This window comes from Paramisgurnus dabryanus, chromosome 7 (genome assembly GCF_030506205.2).
Source record: "Paramisgurnus dabryanus chromosome 7, PD_genome_1.1, whole genome shotgun sequence".
Taxonomy (NCBI): Eukaryota; Metazoa; Chordata; class Actinopteri; order Cypriniformes; family Cobitidae; genus Paramisgurnus; species Paramisgurnus dabryanus.
The window spans coordinates 3,239,245-3,263,336 of NC_133343.1; the positions used below are offsets into that span (position 1 = coordinate 3,239,245).

The 24,092-nt window shown below is 37.1% G+C and overlaps 1 protein-coding gene across 3 annotated transcripts in view; it reads left to right on the top strand.

Annotated features, from left to right (window-relative positions):
- sema5bb (sema domain, seven thrombospondin repeats (type 1 and type 1-like), transmembrane domain (TM) and short cytoplasmic domain, (semaphorin) 5Bb) overlaps positions 1-24,092 on the top strand; it is a 57,763-nt gene that overhangs the window by 15,706 nt on the left and 17,965 nt on the right. Inside the window, exons 2-7 of one of the 3 annotated variants that reach the window (XM_065293796.1) lie at positions 1,198-1,367; positions 10,756-10,982; positions 11,777-11,876; positions 11,959-12,004; positions 20,149-20,211; positions 20,303-20,615. In XM_065293796.1, the coding sequence (XP_065149868.1) occupies positions 10,802-10,982; positions 11,777-11,876; positions 11,959-12,004; positions 20,149-20,211; positions 20,303-20,615 (703 nt within the window). In that variant the 5' untranslated portion in view covers positions 1,198-1,367; positions 10,756-10,801. Of the gene's footprint in view, positions 1-701; positions 1,368-10,755; positions 10,983-11,776; positions 11,877-11,958; positions 12,005-20,148; positions 20,212-20,302; positions 20,616-24,092 lie in introns of those variants that run through there. The other 2 variants (XM_065293797.2, XM_065293799.1) reach the window with 2 other exon arrangements.

Consider the following 24,092-nt stretch of genomic DNA (forward strand, 5'->3'; position numbering starts at 1 on the left):
AAAACAGATGGGACACCCTACGGACTCATAGACTAAGGGGGCATGCACAATTTAAGGCCACGAGACTAAAAGTCCACATGAAGTGCGCCATTTGGGACAGGGCCTTAGTGCAGACCTTGGGGACCCTTGAGGCGAGTCCACGAGGGCGGACCGGAGTCGTATTTTGGGACAGACTCGAGCGTCACGCCGGAAATATGAAGAGATGTTGCCCATCAGTGTGAACTCCTCCCATCCGTCGTCTGATTTGTCTAATTGCACTTTCGCAAGGAATTCTGGGTTGGCGTTCAGACCTGCAGCATCGAAAACCTGCAAAGGGGGCGCTGGTGAGCACACTTTGGAACGTAAAAAGACAGATGGGAAACCATACGGAATTTAAGCATGCGCAATTTAAGGCCACTAGACCGAAAGTCCACATGATGTGACCTTTGTAGACACAAGACTGACACTGTCTTATGCCAGTCCTAACTATTTTACGCTTCAGCATGTTGGTGGCTAATTTTGCACGCACCCATTCGTACGTTTTCTTTCACTTTGATTTTGACCCAGTGACGTTGTCACCACCACTTCATAAAATAGATATGTTTTGCGATTAAATCAGGTTGGTAGGCATAAGGTTTTTACTAGATTTTTTACAATATTTTATTCATTAAATATTACTTTATGACACTAGTTGTTTTTGTAAAAGTAATGCGTCCTTTGATCTCAATCATAAACCATTTCTAAGCAAGTAAATATTAAATCTTCAAAAAGTTAAACAGTAGGGCTGATGTTAATTAGATTAGTTAATTATGGGGAAAAACCACCCAGCCATATGGTATATGCATGTATCACGCATCTGATGTATACCTTTATTTAAAGACAAAAAGTATCCAGTCCTTCTGGATGTTTAGTGGACCAATTCTCATAGTTAATGTGATGAATTACATCTGTGTGAACTTTACAGAAAAATGATGTTAGTTCTGAGAAAAGTTCCAGCGTTATTTGTCTTTGAGCGACCCTTGGTGTGATATTTCATTATGTAATGCACTGACATTTGCACATTTTTAGGTGTGACTAACATTCGAATACTTTGCGTATGAGAGCAGTGCAATTTTAACACTCGCGTCCCCTCCGTCTGCAAGCGTCCAACACGCACATGACCGTCGTGCCCTCAGCAGCCTCCCTCCATTGAGAAAGTTAACAGTTTGTTTTTCACAGGACTGAATGCTTCACTGCACACATCACTGAAGAGCCCCCCTTCACGCTGGACCAGCCCGTCCGTGAGAGGCTCACCAAAATTATTTCACTCCCCGATTGCGTAAAACAAATCCAAAGTCTCTGCGGGATGCCGTCTCCTGATATGAATTCTTGTTGACACCTCGGTCCTGGTGAGTACGCCGCTGTTTTCTCATCTGTTCACAAAACTGTCCACTTACTCGAAACCTTTTCATCCTGTTGCACGCTTCATTCTTTCATCCTGGAAGCAGTTTTGTCCACATGGCTCTGTTGTCTTTGTGTCATTTTGTATCGTATGAAATTTCTTCATCTCTCCACACTTGCATCGGGATCTTTTCTCTTCTGTTTTGGTCTCGGCGCGTCTATGTTGAGATATTCTGATAAACAGTTTGGCCGTCATCTCCAGACCTCCCCATTGTGTGTCCAATTCTCTTTGTTCTCTCATCCTATGGCGTTGCCTCCTGTGTGTGTGTGTGTGTGTGTGTGTGTGTGTGTGTGTGTCTGACAACCTCAAGTGTGTCTGTCTGGCTCTGAATAGATGGAGAGACTATGCAAGAATTTAGCAATATTGTTTATGGTGTCACGTTTTGTTTCTTTACATTTGTCTGTCTGTCAATCAGTCTCACTTCCCATTCTTTGTCTTTTCCATTCAATTTGTTTTGGATTAAACCCATTTAAATTCAAATTATATATTTAATTTATATTTAAAAGGATGTTATTGTACATTTCAGTCTGTTTAGTGCTGTTTACACATGTAATGTTTCTTTATTCATTTTTTCATTCAGCTTTAAATGTATACTTCTATGTATATTTATATTGTTTCATTTCACTTTGGTTTCACTTTATTTTAATTGGGTTCAAAATAAACACACTTTTTTGTCACATGCTAACAAATTCAAAGATACATAGAAATTTACTTACACAACAACATTTTCTGCACTTCAGTACAAATATCTAAAAATTATTAAATAATAAGTCTAGTTATTAGAAAAAAATATACAACTTAAGTGAATTTGTACTTAAAGCAATCAAAAAATCTGCTAATGGGGTAAGAAAACATTTCTTAAAAGATGTTTTTCTTACCCCACTGGCATATATATCTACACACTGCAAAAAAATTCTTAGTATTTTTGTCCTGGACTAAGTATTAGACCAAAAATATCAAATAAAAAATCTTCTTGAATTTTTCTTGAATTTAGCGTTTAAGAAAAATGTTCAAGATTTTTTTTTGCTTACCCCATTGGCAGATTTATACTAAGTGTTATATTCAGAAAAATACGTATGTTTGTCTTGTTTTCAATAAAAAATATCTAAAATATCTAAAATTTCTTAAATTAAGATTCTTTTTCTTGATGAGCAAAATGACCCAAGAAAATAAGTCTTGTTTTTAGACCAAAAATATCAAATTTAAGTGATTTTGTGCATAAAACAAGCAAACAAAAATCTGCCAATGTGGTACGCAAAAAATCTTAATTTTTTTTAATCACTAAATAAAATAAAAAAAATTGCTTACCCCATTGGCAGATTATTTGGCTTGTTTTTTGCACAAAATCACTTTTGGATATTTTTGGTCTAAAAACTAGACTGATTTTCCTGTGTCGTTTTGCTCATCAAGAACAAGCATCTTAATTTAAGAACTTTTAGATATTTTTATTGAAAACAAGACAAAAATACTAAGATATTTTTTTCTTAAAAATCATTTTTTGCAGTGCATTGTATTGTTTTAAACACAAATTCACTTAAATAGTATATTTTTTGTTTAAAAACTAGACTTTTTTAGATTGAGATTTTCTTAGGTAAGTTTGCTCATCAAGAAAATGCATCAAAACAAGTAAGAAAGTATTTTTTTCAGTTTGGTTTGCTTTATTTGTATAAAAAGTGAAGTAATACTTTATTTGTTTTTCAGAAAAGATATTTTAGGAAATCATAAACAAAGTATAAACAAAGTACACAGAGTTAATGCTGATATTAAAGGGATAGTTCACCCAAAAATAAAAATTTTGTCATCATTTACTCACCCACATGGTGTCTCAACATTGCTTTGTAGTACTGAACACAAAGAAAGATATTTTGAGCAATGTTTGCAACTAAACAGTTTGGAGCACCATTGACTTCCACAGTATTTTTTCCTACTATGGAAGTCGAAAGTGCTTTAGAATGGCTTGATTATAAACATTGCTCAAAAACGTTTCCTTTGTAGGGATTTATACAGGTTTGGAATAACTTGAGGGTAAGTAAATGATGAAAAAAGATCATTGTTGGGTGAATTTAATTTCTTGAAAATCTAAACTATCAAATAATACAATTTAAAGGGATAGTTCACCCAAAAATGTTTGAACAAACTGGTTTTTGCTACTGTACCTTTAAAGTTTTTTTATATTTAAATGATTATGATTCATATTCCGGCATAATTCATCAGGGTGGGTCAAGTTATGGTTGGTCATATGAGTCAGTGCTCATGGTTGTGATGTCATAAATTTTTTTGTAGTACTATAAAACCAGTGTCAAAAATGGCCTAGGTGTGTAACTTTGAATTGAAAATATTTGCATGTCTGCACATTAGAAAGTATGTTTGTAACCAAATCGTTCATGAGCCCTAATCACTTCCATAGTATATTTTTTTCTTACTATGGAAGTAAATGAGGCTCAAGATTGGTTTGGTTACAAACATTCCTCAAACACTGTCCATTATTGAAAGGCAGCTGTTGATGTGCAGCGATAAACAAATATGCAAATATATTATACGCAGCTGTGTCCTGGTATTGTATTCAAAGCCTTTTAAGGGTTTGCTTTCAACTGCTTTAGTTTCATTAATGCACAGATTTATGTGATCATACGCTGTTTGGGCAGATGCTTCCATCAGAAACCAGACTTTCTCTACGGCACAAAGGAACTAAAGATATTCAGAGAAAATGAGAAGATTGAGAGAAAAACGAGTGAAACGTGAAAGGAGTGAGGATGGACGCGGTGAAAGGCTTGTCTTGTTGCCGTGCTGTTTAAGATTCTGTCCGGTGCGCGAGTCCTCGGTCAGGGCTGAACGAGAGCGCTCGGCTTTGGCGCACGACCACGTGCTCGCTCACAACGGCTGTGCCGCTCAACGGACTTCATTCACGTGCTAAAGAGCCTTCGCTTTGGCAGATAGTTGGCCAGTCGCACAGAGCGGCCTTTCACACTGAAACGGTGAAGAAGTGGAAGTCGTGTAAAAAAATAACATCTGAGAAAGAAACAGTTTCAGAGATACAACAAATATCTGTGAAAACATGTTTTTTCCAAATTTGGTTTTCGTTCTGGATGGCTGGGTTGGCGTGATGGTCGGCTGACTTGCTTTTGAGTTCAAAGATCCAGAGTGACTAGGGCTACAGTTCATTCTGGGTATCTGTTTTGGGGATAATGGTTTTGGTTGTCTGACCCCTTGTTAGGGCATCTGTGGAATTGAAAGTGGCCGAGCTGTCTTGGGCAAAAGTGAGATATTTTCTAGTTTTAGGGTTATGAAAAAATTGTTGTTTATCAAGTATCTTCATCAGTGAGCTTGGCAAATGAGCTTTTATGCTTGTTAGATTTTTAATCTGGTGCAAACATGACAGTACAAGCTTGTTAATTTAATTTAATTTAATTTATTTGTTGTCGTGGTTACACATCTGAACCAAAATGAACTTTGGGTCTGTTGTGGCCTCGTACACACTGCATATTCGGTTGTCACTTCACCTTTTAATGCCTAATCCTGTTCTGTACACACACAGTTCAGTCATTTATGGGACTGACAACTGCTTTATACAACCGAAATAAAATCCGCAAAATACAGGTAGTGACAACACCCGAATTTACAGAAACTCTGTATAGTGTGGACATAACTGAACTGAACAACTAGTTGTTCTGAAGTATTTAAACGTGCATCATAAACATAAATGCCTAGAAAGGGAAAAAAGTCTTATGCGCGGTGCCAAAAATTACAGAGGCACGAGCGTTTGCTTTCCAGTGTTGCCAGATCTTGCACGAAAAAAATCAGCGCACAAGAAAAATTCTATAATAAACGGAAATAAATTAAAATGCTTTACCTCAAAGATCAAAATGTGACCGGCACCTTCACACTTTAATGATACCAAAATTTGATCGCTTTGTGTGCCACAACGGTATGTAAGTACAAAAAAGACATGGCAACACTACAAGACAGCTCGCTGTTGAGCAGCCTCACAAATGCGTACAACAAAACGGCAAGAAGAAGGTTTATTGCAAAACATAATGCTGTGATATTATTTTGGTCAAAGCTGTGAGTGATAAGCACGCGAGACGGCAGAACGTTGCTATGGTTATCTCTGTGTCAATCATCACTTTTTTGGGAGCGAGTCTTGTTCCGTACAGACATGAAACATTCATTTGGGGTTTACTCCTGATTTTAAATGCATTTGTCACTTGCAAAAGTTTGCAATGTGTACAAAGTTTATCATTTTATCAGTCTGGCTAGTAGCTAAACTGATCTCTGAAACAAATACTTTGTTGAAATTCAAATGTTTTGGTTGGCTAAAGAAGAGAGGAGACGACGAGCATCTGCTGCTGAAACCGTCTATAGACCGTTTCAGCAGTAACAACATAAACAAGCGGCTGTCGCGGTCCGCACGTAACTTCCGGTAAACTCTGCTAAGAATAAATAACAACAAAGTTCTTTAAACGTAGTTTATTTATATAACAAGCAAAAAAACAACACATAGATTACCTAGGAAACCAAAACATTTGTTATTTTCGACGAGGCATTCGTTCAAGAGATCAGTTAAGTAACTAGTCACACCATTAAAACACGAAACCGGAAGTAAGGTTTGGATCCAGACGTGTATCACGTGCGTCCGATGAAACCACCTATAGACAATTACGCGTTTGAGCGGAACTTAACTTCCGGTCTCTGTTTGTTTAATGGTTTGACTAGTTTCTAAAGTGAACTCTGGAACAAATACCTCATCGAAAATAAATGTTTTGGTTTCCTAAAGATGAGGGAAGACGGTGGTCATGGATTACTGCTATTTGATGGGAGGTTTGGCAGTCAATCTGTAGTTAAGATTATTATTAACATTATATAGTACACATTTCACACAGTGACCATACATGCCATTCTTCCCAGACGCGTCCTGGCCAGGATTTCAGTGCAATAAACTACTCTAAAAGGAATCTACCGAAAGTTACGTGAGTTCCACGAAAGCCGTTTGTTTATGTTGTTACTGCTGAAACCGTCTATACATTTTTACACTTCAAGAACTTTTGCAAAGTATGAAGCCAAACTTAGTAGTGTTTGGATGCGATTATTCTGTAACATCTGGAGTGGATTGAAGGCTCCAACTGTCTCAGCGTACCTGAGTTCACCTTGAAACATCTCTGTGGATTTCAGCTACACATTTTCGCTTTTTTTGTATTTCTTACTCTCGGCTGAATCAGTACCCAGCAAGCAATTTTGGCTAAAACCAGACAAATTTGGGCTATCAGTGAAGTCTAATAGATGTCTACCATAGCCCAAGAATACATGATACGTATACGTTTAAAACAAATGAAACACCTGTTGACTTTGCATTTGGAATATCATACATCTTCAAGGTTATTTAGTATAGAAGTGGGTTACTTATAACTGGAATATATTGGGTCTATAGTTAGCCGTCATTTCACTGTCTTGGTTTTTGTTTGCTGGGTAGTTACATTCCATTACCCTTCATAATTGTGCAAATTAAAATTGCGAGTTGAAAATTGGCCTTACGAAACCCTTACGAAATTAACCATGGTTTTACTACAATAACCTTGTTTTTTTTTTTAACTGTAGCAAAACCATGGTTAATTTTCATAAGGATTAGGTCACAAAATAACCATAGTTTTGCTGATAGTAATCAGTACACCAAAAACCATGGTTACTTTTTGTAAAGGAATAGAAACACGTACATTTCGCGAAAACTCCCAAACAGTATATTCCAAACGTTTTTGCACCCACATGAGGTGGTTGTTCAAGCTTTTTACAAGGTAATACATCACGAAACTGAAATCTGCTTTGATAAAAAAAATTGGCTGGCGCAGTGGCTGCGATATACGTAAACATACCAACATCAATCGCCATGAGCATTGGAATAATTTATCGCAAGAGGAAAAAATTACTTTTCAATCCCATAACATCATTTAATGAAAACGTCATTTCGTAATAGTTTTTTATTGATATTTAGAGAATATTGCAAAAGTTTTGCGCAAATCTGTAACCAGGCTAGTGTTTTGATGTTGCAGGGCTTGTAAAGCATTGAGACCGTGTTTATCTGTGACCTTATACTACAGATTAGCATTAAGTCTTATGTTTATAGCAGACGTTTTCATGGATTAGTTGCCTTTTGCTAATGTGCTCAAGAAAAGCCTCTGAGATCAAGAAGGGAATTTCGGTGGAATTTAGCTCTACACCCCTCATATTTGCCATCATTATTCCTGTTACACATCAAAACTTAAAGGGGTTCATCATTGAATCATTGCATACGCTATGATTGTAACATTACCCAACCATTAAAAGTATATGTGGGAAGACAAAACTAGAAATGTAATATAGCATTATTGTGAAATATTAAAATACCCTTAACCCTTAAAAATCTGGTATACTAACACACGCATTCTTTGAATTGTTCAGTCACAATCTAAACTAGTTAGAAGTTTATAACTCTCAATGACCCTGTACTGAGATAAGATATCTAAGAGTTGTGTGTGATTGTTGTTTGTGTTTATGTATGACTTGGCAACAATCTTTGACCTCATTTATTCACTCCTCTTTTCATATCTCATCTATTAACCCAGTAGGAATGGGTCCAGACGGGTCGGCCCACCTAGTCTACCCATTGTCTGACCCTGGACTCCCTTCGGGTGCATTTGTCATTGCCATCACTGGCTTTCACGGCCCTCACTCACTCTCTCGCTCTCTGTCAGCACTGATGAGACTAAGAAGGTGGGCATGAATGGGATGAATATGGGGTTCTGGGGGTATTAGGGGGATTTGGGGGATTGAAGGGTCTTTTGCTATTGAGTTGCATTAGACACGGTTGGCGCTGAGCTGTCCGCTGCACCACGTCGTACCCAGAGCCAAAAAAGAGCAACAGTGTGCCGGCACGAAATCTGTAATGTTTATGCGTTCATACTGATAAAATAAATACAATGTGCACTTTGAATGCAATTTAAGTCGCTTTGGATGAAATCAGTACACATAGGAAGTGTAAAATTGACATAATTTTGTGAATGACAGGTGTTTAGATTGTGTGGATATCTTTGAAGTTTTCTGCAAAGTTCTGTGTGTCCATATGGGCCTGTTGTAAAACATCAGACCGGACGATGCTTGCCGTGTGTTTAAGTAAAACCAAGACAGATGCTTCATTGGTTTCAGTGGGACGTCAGGAAGTGTATGTTTAAGTGTGATTAAGCATGTGTTTTTACATGTGTGCATGTGTGTGACTAACAGCGAGGTTTGTGTTAACTTAAAACTACATCAGGCTTATGTAAGATCTCAGATGAGTGTTTACATGATGATTTTACCTGTGCTGCCACACGTCTAATGGAAAGATTAACTGTCAGAGGTCTGTAAGGTCCTGGCGGGACACCGCAGGATCCTGATTATTTTCCGCGACGAGCTGTGAGTTTATTCAAAACCTCTTTATCTGAAGTTTTATCGGCCTGTTGTTTTATGGTAGCATAAGCTCTTCCTCAGCTGATGGTTATAGCAAAATCAATGTCATGTTTTAGAAATGCATTGATTGTATTAAACAGCCACAAGTTTTGGATGAGCTCCAGTCATCTCCACTATCACAAATGAGAGAAGAGAACTGAAGGTTAGAAATAACAAAAATAACGCATTGACAGGAGACTACAGGAGAAAAACAAAGACATCTCTCAGCTTTCCTGTTTGTATATGGCTGTTTTCTTAAATATCTGTCTGTCTGATTATCTGTCTGTCTGACTAATAATCTGTCTTTTGAATTGTCTATCTGTCTGACTATTATCTGTCTGATTATCGGTCTGTCTGTCTGACTGTCTGTCTGTTTGTGTGTCTGTTTATCTGTCAGTCTGATTATCTGTCTAATTGTCTGTCTGATTATCTATCTTTCTAATTATCTGTCTCTGTCTGTCTAATTGTCTGTCTGAATATCTGTCTGTCTGATTATCTCTGTGTGTCTAAATGTCTGTTTGTCTAATTATCTCTCTGATTATCTATCTGAATTTTGATTATCTGTCTGTCTGTATGTCTGATTATCTGTCTGATTGATTGATTGTATCTCTGTCTGTCTGTCTAATTATCTGTCTATCTGTCTATTTATCTTTCTGTATGATTATCTGTCTGTCTGATTATGTCTGTATATCTAATTGTCCGTCTGTCTGTCTAATTGTCTATGTCTGTCTGTCTGTCTGTCCAATTGTCTGTCTGATTATCTGTCCTTCTAATTATCTGTCTATGTCTTTCTGATTGTCTGTGTCTGTCTGTCTGTCCGTCTAATTGTCTATCTGAATATCTGTCTGTCTGATTATCTGTCTGTTTGACTAATTATCTGTCTTTTGAATTGTCTGCCTTTTGAAATGCTTGTCAGCCTGATTATCTGTCTGTCTAATTATCTCTGTGTGTCTAACTGTCAGTCTGATTGTCTGTCTGTCTGTTTAATTATCTGTCTGTCTGTTTAATTATCTGTCTATCTGATTATCTGTGTATCTGTCTGATTATTATCTGTCTGCCTGTCTTATTATCTGTGTGTTTCTAACTGTCTGTCTGTCTGTCAAATTATCTGTCTGATTATCTATCTGTCAGTCTGATTATCTGTCTGTCTGTATATGTCTAATTACCTGTCTGATTAATTGATTGTCTGTCTGTCTGTCTAATTATCTGTCTAATTATCTTTCTAATTTTCTTTCTGTCTAATTATCTGTCTGATTATCTGTCTGTCTGACTTTGACTGTCTGTCTAATTGTCTGTGTCTGTCTTTCTGACTATTTATCTGTCTTTCTAATTATCTGCCTTTTGTAATGCATGTCAGCCTGATTATCTGTCTGTTTAATTATCTGTGATTATCTCTATGTGTCTAACTGTCTGCTTGTTTAATTATCTTTCTGATAATCTATCTGTCAGTCTGATTGTCTGTCTGTCTGTTTAATTAACTGTCTGATTATCTATCTGTCTGTCCGATTATCTGTCTGCCTTTCTTATTATTTGTGTGTTTCTAACTGTTTGTCTGTCTAATTATCTGTCTGTCAGTCTGATTATCTGGGTGTTTCAAACTGTCTCTGTCTGTTTGATTGTCTGTCTGTCAATCTGTTTATCATGTTGTCTTTTTGTTTGGATCTGTTTTCGCTCCATTCATCCACTTTTCATTTGTTTATTTGCTAAGAATTTTGTAGTTTTTAGTTTCAGTCTTTTTGAAGTTTTGAAGTTAATTTACATTCATGCTGGCCTTTGAGAAAACTTGGACACGCTTTGTTCAAAAATAGAATCAGACACAATTTTATCGTTAGCTAATGTCACACATAATAAACTTTGTCTTTAAAATCATCATCTCTCTTCAGGACCCTTGCCTCCTTCCAAAGTACAAGAGTGCCTGATGCGGTAACCATGACAACATCACCGCCACAGACGGAGCGACTGTGCTTAACAGGACTATTAGTACACCTTGTCCTGCTATCTTTCGTCACATCACAGACCTCATCATCCTCACCGACCTTTGACCCCAAGTCTTTGCCCTCTCTACCTGAAGAGTGTCAGAGAAAAATGCACCCGGTTACGTCCTACACAGGTGGGTGTAAAATACCTCATTCTTCTCTGCACTTTATATCACTCACATTCAAAGTCTACAATCTGAGCTTTTAAGATCTTAACCCCAAACATTATGCTTTAAGAAACTGCTTATTTGTTCTGCATAATCAGATTTTTGACTGTCAACCAAACCCTATATCTGTCCTAAGGTTGAAACTAGTCAGCTGTCAGCCTTAACCGTCAAACCCGTGTGTTTTCAGCAGGTTTGAGCATCTGCTGCTCAGATGTAAAGGTCTAACACAGCTGTGTGTAATGTCAGAGCAGATGTTGAAGCTCACAGCTACAGTATGTAAGCAGTAACACAAGCAGCTCTGTGTGTTATACCACTACAACCTAAACAGCTTTGCTAGACTTTGTTGTAGACATAGTGTTGTATAATGCCAGCATTTGTGAAATAAAGCAAAACAGAGGCAGATGTACCCATAAACTTTATTCAGTCCGCGCCATGTTGATTCCAAACCGAGGCTGTGAGGGATGGACGTCCAAAGTGTGTATCAGGGTCACCATCAAAACACAGAAAATACATCCTTTTTAAAATGCTGCTATGGAAGTTATCGCATTTCACTTAGGTGTGTCAGGGCAACTTTGGACCCAGACGCAGCCAGCACGCGGGCAATGTAAGCCAACCTTGCAGTCTGCGCTTTTAAACAGTGTGTGCAAAAAAAAAAAAACGATGAATGCTTTTTAATTCTCAGTAGATTTCGCTCCTGTGCCTACATCTGTCGACGCTGCTGTCTCTCTGCTAACTGTGGTGTCTGATCTTCTGTTCTGTAGCTCTGAGCCCGTGGATGTTTTCTTTCTCGCTACCTGGAGTGAACGATTATTCGCCCCTCACGCTCGACCTCTCCAGAAACCAGCTGATAGTTGGAGCCAGGTAATACATAAACAAGACGCACACATACACGGTTACGTCATTTGATGTGTCTGTCAAACCTAAAACATCTTTTTCTGTGTAGAAACCATCTCTTCAGGCTGAGTCTGAGCAATGTCTCTCTCCTGCAGGTACGATATCTCTCTCTCTCTCTCTCTTCATATTCTCCTATCCGTATGTGAATGCAGTCATCCTCATTTGGAAATGGATATGAAGCAGCTGTTTAGATCTACTCATACCAGACACACACTTACAAACACATTCACCTGTAGCATCACACATCTCTTTGGATAAAAGCGTCTGCCAAATGCGTAAATGTAATGTTGGTATTGACGCATACAGCTGTGCTGTGCGTATGCAGCTCAACAGTATTATTCTGATTCAACCCTGGACCACAAAACCACTCTTAAAGGGATAGTTCACCCAAAAATGAAAATAATGTCATTAATGACTCACCCTCATGTCGTTTCAAACTCATAAGACCTCCGTTCATCTTCAGAACACAGTTTAAGGTGTTTTAGATTTAGTCCAAGAGCTTGTTGACCCTTCATTGAAAATCTATGTACGGTATACTGTCCATGTCCAGAAATGTAATAAAAACATCATCAAAGTTTTGAAGCATCAAAAATACATTTTGGTCCAAAAATTACTACTTTATTCAGCATTGTCTTCTCTTCCGGGACGCTGCTGACATATGACGCTGCTGATGTAGGACGCTGCTGACGTGTTATCTGGTGTGCCCCAGCTTTTTTTGGCGCTCAAGCTTTGTTTAAAGTCTGAGGGAGACACGTCATCCACGTCACTGCAGTCACGTGACTTTAATCTCGCACATGCGCTTCACAACAGATGCGGAAGAGAAGACAATGCTGAATACATTTTTTTTATTTTCGGACCATAATTTATTTTCGATGCCTCAACAAATTCTAACTGACCCACTGATGTCACATGGACTACTTTGCTGATGTTTTTATTACCTTTCTGGACATGGACAGTATACCGTACATAGATTTTCAATGAAGGGTCAGAAAGGTCTCGGACTAAATATAAAACATCTTAAACTTTTTCCAAAGATGAACGGAGGTCTTACGAGTTTGGAAGGACATGAGGGTGAGTCATTAATGACACTATTTTCATTTTTGGGTACACTATACCTTTAAGTCACACAGATATACATGTAGCAATAGCCAACCATACATTGTATTGGTTAAAATTATCATTTTTTTAAATGCCAAAAAATCATAAGGATATTAAGTCATTATTAAGATTACCGTAAATATCATAGGTGTCATTTACACTGGGGACGCTGCTGGGGACATGTCCCCACCACTTTTTGAAATGGCAGATTTTGTCCCCACCACTTTTTAAAAGCATTTGGTTAAAATGTTCTGAAAAATCAAGCAATATCTGTGCGACTTACACTGCAAAAATGACTTTCTAACTTAATATTTTTGTCTTGTCTTTAGGAGAAATATCAAAATATTCTTAAATTAAGATGCTTTTTCTTGATGAGCAAAATGACGTAGGAAAATAAGTCTAGTTTTTAGACAATATATATATATATATATATATATATATATATATATATATATATATATATATATATATATATATATATATATATATATATATATATATATATATATATATATATATATATATATATATATATATATATATACAATTTAAATGAATTTGTAATTAAAACAAGCAAAAATATCTGCCAATGGGGTGTGAAAAAAAATCTTAAAATAAGATTTATTTTTTCTTAAACACTTAATTTATTTCAATTATTCAATTATTTCTCACCCCATTGGCAGATAGTTTTGCTTGTTTTAACTAGACTTATTTTCTAACATCATTTTGGGCATCAAGAACATACATCTTGATTTAAGAATTTTTAGATATTTCTACTAAAAACAAGACAAAAATAATGAGTAAGAAAATAATTTTTTTCAGTGTTCACTGCAAAAAATTATTTTCAAGAAAAAATTTCTTAGTATTTTTGTCTGGTTTTCAGTAAAAATATCAAAAAATTCTTAAATTAGGATAATTAAGTCTAGTTTTTAGACCAAAAATATCAAATTTAAGTGATTTTGAGCATAAAACTAGCAAAAAAAATTCTAAAAATCTTAATTTTTTGAATTTAGTGTTTAAGAAAAATGTTCAAGATTATTTTTGCTTACCCCATTGGCAGATTTCTTTGCTTGTTTTATGCACAAAATCACTTACATTTGGTATGTTTGGTCTAAAAACTTTTCTTAGATCATTTTGCTCATCAAGAAAAATCTTACATTAAGATATTTTTAGACATTTCTACTCACACTATCTGCTTGCTGAACAAAATTTGTTTAATGAAAGTTGTGTTGCAACGTTTCGATCAACTGATCTTCATCAGGCAACTGCAATTGTTACAAACGTCATCTTTGTGTCTTTGTATATTTTGATACTTTTTGTCGTCTTATCCTACGCACCTATCTATTGACTTCAGGTGTGCGACGCTAATTTGTTTGAGTTTTTAGATATTTCTACTGAAAACAAGACAAAAATACAAAGAACATTTTTTTCTTGAAAATCTTTTTTTGCAGTGTACGACTGGTTTTGTGGTCCAGGGTCACATATGTTGCATTGTGTTCTTATGGTGTGTTTTCTTTTACATATGTAATGAATTCTAGAGTATGGTGCTTTGGCACTGTTTGATTGAGCTGGTGTTGTACACTCTAAAAAAACAAACGGTGCTATATAGCACCAAAACAATTGCTTTGGATCGTAACGATAGAAGAACCATTTTAGTGCCATATAGCACCGGTGAAGAACCAGTGAAGCACCAGTGAAGCACCAGTGAAGCACCAGTGAAGCACCAGTGTAGAACCATATAGGGGCCATATAGCACCACATATGGTTCTACATAGCACTATATGGTTCTACACAGGTGCTTCACTGGTGCTTCACTGGTTCTTCACCGGAGCTATATGGCACTAAAAATGGTTCTTCTATCGTTACGATCCAAAGCAACTGTTTTGGTGCTATATAGCACCGTTTGTTTTTTAGAGTGTAGGGACTGTTACATGTGCAGTGCAGTCTACATTGTTGAGGGTTTTATGCTGAGTATTTTTGTGTTGTTGACTGGGCTACGCTATGCCCATTTTTGATGCGTCGTTATTCAATATTTTCCCTGTCCTGCCGTAATGTTTTTTCATCTGATCTTTTGTCCCCACCACTTTTCAACACAAACTGATGCCCCTGGTAAATATATCCAAAATGTATTTATCATTAGTAATATGTGTTGATTTTCTCAATATAATTTTTTTTTGCACTCTCAGATTCCAGTTATTTCAAGTAGTTAATAGTATCTCAGCCAAATATTGTTATATCCTAACAACCCATATGAATGGAAAGCTTATTTATTCAGCTTTCAGGTGATGTGTAAATCTAACTTTTAAAAATTGACCCTTATGACAATTGAGAAATACTTTGAAATAGACAAATAGTTAGCATCGACAAAGTGGTTTATTAAGGTTAATTCAGATTTTTCACCCCGTGGTTTTATTTTCATGAAAGTAAAGCACATTTTCCCCTCAAATTCTCACAAAAATCTCCTATACCTTTTCATTACAGTAGTATAAAAAATATTTTTAATATTGCACATAAAAAATATTACTTCCTTTAACTTATGGTGGTCTTCATCATTGTATTACAGCAATGAGAAACGGCACTGAGAATCATTGCCGGCCAATGACTTCTCTTTCAAAATATGTGTTCGTTGTGTCATGTGTGTGGCTCGTCTTGTCAAAATAAGTGCTTGCTGCACATGCGTCGAAAGTGTTTATGATAAAAGAGACGCTCACGTTCATAAACTCCTCGCAAGACACTAACTTAACACAAATTCTGATTACATATGAGATTAAGCAAGTATCTGGCAAACGTAAGCATCTCTTTTATCAAAAACCACTTTGAACGGTCTGCAGCAGGCACGTATTTTGACATGACGCGTGATGCACATAGGTTCACATGGCGTGCTGAACACATATTTTGACATAACGAGCCACACACATTATGGGCTAAATACATGTTTTGACAAGCTTTGCATCGTGGGCCCTCGAAAGAGAAGTGACCGGCCGCCACTGCTGGAAATACTGGAAGTAACAAAAGCATTATAAAGTCTTGATGCATGACATTAATGAGAACATTGGAGGGAAACTTTGGAAAAATTGTCCTTAAATATGCATAATAATATATGTTTATAAATGTGGAAGAGAGATTTTTTTTAGTCTTGTGTCCTGATGTTTGTGTTGGTTGGCCGAAAAATAGCAAACTTATCTGAAATAGGGTTTAAACTGGCATATATTTTACTTTGAAGAATGATTTGCTGCATGTGGGAATGGTGAGATACTTCTCCGTCTATGTGACATACCCGCTGAAGGCTTTGAGGTGTTGTGTGATATTTAAGAGGGACTTCACTGGAGCATGTGAAAGACCCTGCCGGCAAACTATCCAAACGTTCACGGTAAACGTAAGAAGGTTTCAAGCCTGGAGACAGATCTCACAGGAATCTGTCAGAATCCACTGATTTAGGGTGATCTTGTGACCCTGTGTCCACAAGAATGACCCACGGTCACCCTTTTGAACACACACACACTCCTTTTACGATGCACTCCTATATCTCTGTTCTGCAAAAGATCCCTTGAATTTCATTCAGGATTCACAGGATACATTGAAAAATAGCCCAGTGCAAGAATATTGTAGATGCCCACGGATGCTCGTAAATACTTAAGCAACCACTTTTATGTGTTTTAGAAAATCAGCCACGATATCAGTAAGTCAGATTGTGTGGTTGATTTATTATATCTGACCTGAAATCTTTTGGGTTTAATGATGGGTCTGGTTTAGACAAGATCTGAGCAGACGCAGAAAGAGATAGAGAAGTCAGATAAGGGCGTTTTAGTCGAGGTGAAGGGACCGTGCCTGGTAGTGAAGATCTCAAGTGTGTTCGAGGAAAAACACAACCCGTCTCAGGGTCCAGGGGTAAACAGATCTGACCCCTGACATTTCCATTCATCTTCTCTTCCAATGAAGCGTCTTTCATGGGTTGTTTAGTGAGGAACAGACAGATTGATTTTTGCTTTCTGAACTCTTTCTCTTTCTTCTTGTGATGCTTAGCTTGCACAACAGTAAACTGTGCAGATGTAAGTTTTGTCCGAATGTGTTTATTCTATGCACCGATAGGATTTTTTTTGACCGATACCGATTTAAACAGACAACTTCTGGTCGATACCAATGCCGATACCGATATTAAACACTTGTGTACAATACTATACAGTTGGTCTATTTGCTAGTTTATTTCTGCATCAAATTATTTTTACCGAACATGGATTGGATCTAATTAACATTCAACTGACCAACATAATAAGAGAGGCACAAATTAAGCTAAAACAAATATAATAAGAAAGCATGACAACCTTCAAATGTGGTTTTTGCTATTCAGCATTTATTTTATTAACAACATTAACTCGTTTTTTTTTTTTTACATATAATGGATTTCTTTATGCAGTTAATTAATAAACAATCGGTATCGGCCTTTCTCGTGCCATTGCCGATATGCCGATGGTTTCAAATTCATCAAAAATCGGCCGATAAATATCGGCGGCCGATACATCGGTGCAGCACTAGTTTATTCGGCACCTTTTGTAGTTTGGTGTGTACAGTCTCGGACCTCTTACTCTGATAACCCAAGATTTCTGCTCGAAATAAAGTTAAAAAATTTGTTTTTCTAAAGCAGTGTTTTCAAACATTTTGCATTTTGGCGTGCAAAACATATTACATGATACAGAATAGTCCTGTTAGTAAGTAAGTAGCCTACACAGAATTTATGATAAATTTATATATTTTATAAAGTTTCATAACACTGGGGCACCATCTCGACACCCCCCCCCCAATTTGAGAGCCCCAATAAAACTGAAGGTACAATGATTAAATAAAGAGCAAATAAAAACTTTTGCATGTCCTGCGTAGGAGACGCAAAGAGTTTTTATTTGTTCTTTATTGAATCAAAATTTTTACTTTAATTGTCACAAATGTCTCAGAAGAGATATCTATAGTGTCACAAACTGAGCTCAGATTTGCCAAGATGAGACTCAAGTCAATATTATTAAAATCTCAAACATTTCTCATCAAATTTACACAAATCCAGATTATTTTACCTATTGTATTTTCCGGACTATAAATCGCTCCGGAGTATAAGTCACATCATTCAAAAATGCGTCATGAAGACGAAATAACATTTAAGTTGCAGTGGACTATATGTCGCATTTATTTCGAAAATTATTTCACAAACTCCAAGTCAAAGAATAGACATTTAATCTGGAAAGGCAAGTTATTCAACTAAACAATAGCACAGAACAGCAGGCTGAAAAGGTGTCTGTACGTTAAAGTTATATTATCATTTATTTACACGATACACAATAGCATACAGAACTTACCTGGAAGGCTGAATAGTCTAAATTAAACAAACAAGTGTCAAAATGTATTCATGCTGATTTACAAGGCACACCTGACTATAAGACGCAGCACTAGCCAAATTATGAAAAAAAAATGCGACTTATAGTCCAGAAAATATGGTATATAATCTACATAATACTGTTTACTTAACAATTTGTTTCTTTTTATATTTCTCATAAGCAATTTTAGGATAAACATCTGAGACACTTGCACAGTGTAATGTATAATTTAATGCAGTTGTGTACTTACATTATAGCAAAAGTTCCCAAAGGATTTTTAGATTCCAGAGAAATTCCTCTTTTAAATAATGACTCGTCCATTGTCTCCCTTGTCATTTTTGCCTTTTAGTTATTTAATATCCGTGCTATCCTCAGTTTCAGAAACTAGGCAACACAAGTGACAAACGCGAAAGTGGCGTTAATAAGAACTCGATCAAATCTTCTGAGCTTTGAAAGATGAACCACTGACCAAAACCATTTCTCCTCTGACTTGATACATACGTATAATGTTCAAAACATTTTCTAGGTCCTTGAAATAGGCAACACTTTCTTTAAGCAAACTCTGATTTCTTATTTCTTTCTTGTGATTTTGTGGCTAAATGTGAGCCGGATGTGTTCGTTTGTCAGCTGTAATGTGTGATTCTCTGGCTGTAATTGTCTAAAACTTCCTCCAGCGCTGTCACTATTGTGGAAAGAGATTTAATGTGACCTCTCCATCTGTTCAGCATCCGTTGGGATTGTCACTATTGTTCATTTGATGCCTTCAATAAGGGTCAATACAAAATCATGTTTTCACAATAGTGTGTGTGTGTGTGTGTGTGTGTGTGTGTGTGTGTGTGTGTGTGTGAGAGAGAGAGAGAGAGAGAGAGAGAGAGAGAGAGAGAGAGAGAGAGAGAGAGAGAGAGAGAGAGAGAGAGAGAGAGAGAGAGAGAGAGAGAGAGAGAGAGTCTGTGCTAGATCATTACTTGTAAGGCGATGACAACACAGATAAACATGACAAAGCAGTCTGTCAAAATTAAGAAAGAAACAGAGGAAGAGCCTTTAAAACAAATGAAACAACATGAACAACGACAGCTTACATCTTTGTACTTAAAATAATACACAATTAGATTTTTATCTATCATGACTTCCGATCAGTTGTAAGTTTAATTATTTACAAATGCCTTTCCAATTGGTTTGACTAAATTATTGAAAAAAAGAAAAAAAAAAAATAAATTACTTTAAGATCACCAGTGTTTCTTTAATGTGATGTTTGCATAGATATACACTGCAAAAAAATAATTTTCAAGAAATAATTCTTAGTATTTTTGTCTTGTTTTCAGTATTTTCTTGATTAGCAAAACGATCCGAACAAAAATATCACATTTAAGTGATTTTGTGCATAAAACAAGCAAAAAAATCTTCCACGGGGGTAAGCAAAAAAATCTTGATCATACACTAAATTCAAGAAAAATTCATGAAAAATGTGCTTACCCATTGGCAGATTTTTTTTGCTTGTTTTAAGCACAAAATCACTTAAATTTTATATTTTTGGTCTAAAAACAAGACATATTTTTTGGGTTGTTTTGCTTATCAAGAAAAAGCATCTTAATTTAAGAATTTTTAGAAATTTTTACTGAAAACAAGACAAAAATAATTTTTTTGCCGTGTCCTGTATCATTTTCATCTGCAGTATGATTGTATCAGCTGATAGATGCATGTGAATTCAAGACAGGTTTGTATTTATGTATGTTTTGTTAGCTTGATTTCTTACTATGATGTTAATGACTTATTCACTGCAGGCCACTGAGTGGGGCGTCGATGCGAACACCAGGAGATCCTGTCAGAGCAAAGGAAAGACTGAGGTGGGGCGCAAGAGATGTGTTTTTTGGATGAATGTGTGCTATAGAGTGTATAAAATAGGAAATATCTCTTTCTTCTCTTTGGTCCTCATAGGATGAGTGTCAGAATTACGTTCGTGTCCTTCTGCTAAACGGCGGCCGCTTGTTCACCTGCGGGACAAACGCTTTCATGCCCGTCTGCACGACTCGCTCCGTTACTGACATCACACATGTTTTGGATTCTGTCAGCGGAGTGGCTCGATGTCCCTACGACCCGCGGCACAACTCGACAGCTATGATAACCGAGAGCGGAGAGGTGTACGCGGCCACGGTGACGGATTTCTCCAGCCGGGATCCGATTATTTACCGCAGCCTGGGGAATATGCCACCTCTGCGGACCGCCCAGTACAACTCCAAATGGCTTAATGGTAAATAATTTATGCAGATTAAAAACAATTAGGTAAAGAGTCATTTTAATTACAATATATAACTTTTTTGTACTATAATACAGCAAAAATATTGCAATTCGAATATTCAGACACTCCCTACTAAAGATGGCCCCCCGGCCTGGTTTTAGCTGGTTAAGCTTGATGTAGCAAGCTGGTTTTTAGAGGGGTTTTGGAAACTTTAGCTGGTCTAAGTAGCTGGAATAAACTTTTCCTCCCAGCCTGACAAAGCTGGTTATGCTGGTCTTCCAGTTTAGTGGGTCAGCTAGTTTTAGCTGGTGGGTCAGCTGATCTCCAAGCCTGGTTATAGCTGGTGTAGCAAGCTGATTTTAGAGGGGTTTGGACACTTCTTAGCTGGTCTTAGCTGGTCAGGCTTAAAGACCAGCTGACTCACCAGCTTGGCTACGTCGGCTGGTTTTAGGTGGTTTAAGATTAAAGTAGCTGGTATACACATGTCCTGTCGCCTGACAAAGCTGGTCAAGCTGGTAGGTCAGATGGTGTTAGCTGGTGGGTTAGCTGGTCTCCAAGCCTTGTTTTAGCTGGTAAAGCTTGTGTAGCAAGCTGGTTTTAAAGGGGGGTTGAACACATTTTAGCTGGTCTGGCTGCAGGCTTGAAGAGCAGCTGACCCACTACACTGTAAAAAATTACTCTTGAGGGTGTTAAATTTAACCCATGAAAATTAGTTATAATTTAATTACATATATAAGCTAGCAAGTAAAATAAAAAATAATGGGTATATTCTACCTTCACTATCCATTTTTTAACAGTAATAACTGCAATACTAAAAAAATAAGTATCATATACCCCAAAATATTGGCCTTAGCACCGCAAAGTGCGCATGAATCAACATCCAGGCGGGACTCGAGTCATAATTTTTCATATCATATCGGCGGGAGAACTGCAGTTTGTTGACAGGTAAGTTTTTATTTAACTTGTTGATATGATCATGAATGGAAATGTTAAGTTGTTTAACGGTAAAATCTACCAGAAGTTTAGTCATTTGCGTGCTTCTCTGTCTCTGTTGTCGACAGATTGAAAGGTAGGCTATGTCAGTCAGGTTAGCTTTGAATGAAACATTGCCCAGTTCTTGCACCTGCGAGTACGAACAAAAATCCATATTTGTGATTAAAATATTAACTTCCATTATTATTATTTACATGTCTGAATCTCGTGAACACCAGCTGCTCAATATGAGTGGTTGAACTTGAGCAAGCCACGTGACGAGAGAGAGCAGCGGACGGTTGATGTACGATACAGACGGGAGGGCGTCGAGCAGACAAACAACGGTGAAGCTGTCGATGCTAGATAATTACTGTTAAAGTTTTCTTGCATTTATCTGTTAATATATTGAGTTTTGTTTTAGAAGGGATCCATTTATGAAGCCATTTTATTATTATTATTATCATTTACGGAATTATAATTAACGTTGCCTTTCCATGGGCTTTTTAATTTAATGTCTGTTCAAAAAAGTACTTCGGAGTTCATATGTTATATATGTGACTTGTATGTGAAGTTAAATCACTTAAAATTGAATGTAAGTACGTTCTTGTTAGTGTTCAATGTTTTATGCATGTGTACTGTGAGTTATAGCATAATATGAAGTTGTATTTTTGCACTTAATAAGTTTTAAATGAAATTGAAATGTTTGTTTGTATTGATATAGCATGCTAGAGGTAAATGAGATCAGTTTTTCCTCTCATATTATTGTCTTCTTTAATTTTCTAATGATAACGTGAAGAACAGTATTTAGGAATCTTGCTTTTAATGGTTTTTTAAAATCTCATGAAGACTTTGGTTTATTTTTTTATGAAATAATATGTTCAAGAAGCTTTATGTAAAACTATGATATGTTGTATTTCACTTGAAATGTATTGGGGTTATTTTGTACTTCCATTAATTAGTTTTAAATGTTTACAGAATGTTATTTGGTCAATAAAGCAAGCAATTTATGCAATCTTGTGTATGACTATTTTCTTATTAAGTCCTCTCTGAATAAGTAATACGTAATATTTCTTAATGGCTAATCATTATTAATAATAATCTAATAGATCTGTTGCTTAATACCAATAGGGTTAATGTTACTCATTTTTTATGAGTAATTAGTTATGAAAAAAATTAGGTAGACCTTACCTATTTTTTTTTAGTTTATCATAGTAATTAAATTTAGGTACTCTTTACTCAAATATATAGGATATAATTTACTCAAACAAAGTGAGTGCAAATTGTTACAACAATTTTATTGGGTAAATTCTATAGGTTGTTTTTTACAGTGTAGATTCAGCGAGCTTGACCAGGCTGGAAAGTTGGTCAAGCTGGTTGGCTGTTTTAGCTGGTTTAGGATGAAAGTAGCTGGTATATGCTTGTCCTCCCAGCCTGGCAAAGCTGGTCAAGCTGTTTTTTGCTGGTGGGTCAGCTGGTCTCCAAGCCTGGTTTTAGCTGGCATAGCAAGCTGGTTTAAGCAGGGTTTTGAACACTTTGAAGACCAGCCGACTCACCAGCTTAAACCAGCTTGACCAGGCTGGAAAGTTGGCCAAACTGGTTGGCTGGTCTTAGCTGGTTTAAGATGGAAGTAGCTGGTATAAGCTTGTCCTCCCAGCCAGGTCTTCCAGCCTAGTCAAGCTGATGGGTCAGCTTGTCTCCAAGCCTGGTTTTAGCTGGTTAAGCTGGTGTAGCAAGCTGGTTTAAGAGGGGTTTTGGACACTTTTTAGCTGGTCTTAGCTGGTCAGGCTTAAAGACCAGCTGACCCACCAGCTGGGCTACGCTGGTTGGCTGGTCTTAGCTGGTTTAAGATGAAAGTAGCTGGTATAAGCTTATCCTCACAGCCTGGCAAAGCTGGTCTTCCAGTCTAGTCAAACTGGTGAGTCAACTGGTTTTAACTGGTAAAGCTGGCGTAGCAAGCTGGTTTTAGACAGGTTTTCAACACTTTTTAGCTAGTCTTAGCTGATCAGACTTGAAGGCCAGCTGGCCCACCAGAATAAGCCAGCTTGACCAGGCTGGAAAGTTGGCCAAGCTGGTTGGCTGTTCTTAGCTTTTAGGATGAAAGTAACTGGTATAAGCTTGCCCTTCCAGCCTGGTCAAGCTAGTCCCTGCTGAAAAAAACAGCATCAAACCAGCATGGACCAGCATGGGAATTATGCTGGTCTATGCTGGTTTAGCTGGTGGTCACAGCATACCAGCACCAAAACACAACATATGCTGGTATGACCAGCATGGGATGCTGGTGCTAATGCTGGTTTAGCTGGTGCTAATGCTGGTTTAGCTGGTGCTAATGCTGGTTTGTTGCTGGTTTAGCTGGTGCTGATGCTGGTTTGATGCTGGTTTAGCTGGTGTTCACTAGCAAACCAGCACCAAAACACAACATATGCTGGTCTTGCTGGTATGCTGTTTTTTTCAGCAGGGGTGGGTTAGCTGTTTTTTGTTGGTAGGTCAGCTGGTCTCCAAGCCTGGTTTTTAGCTGGT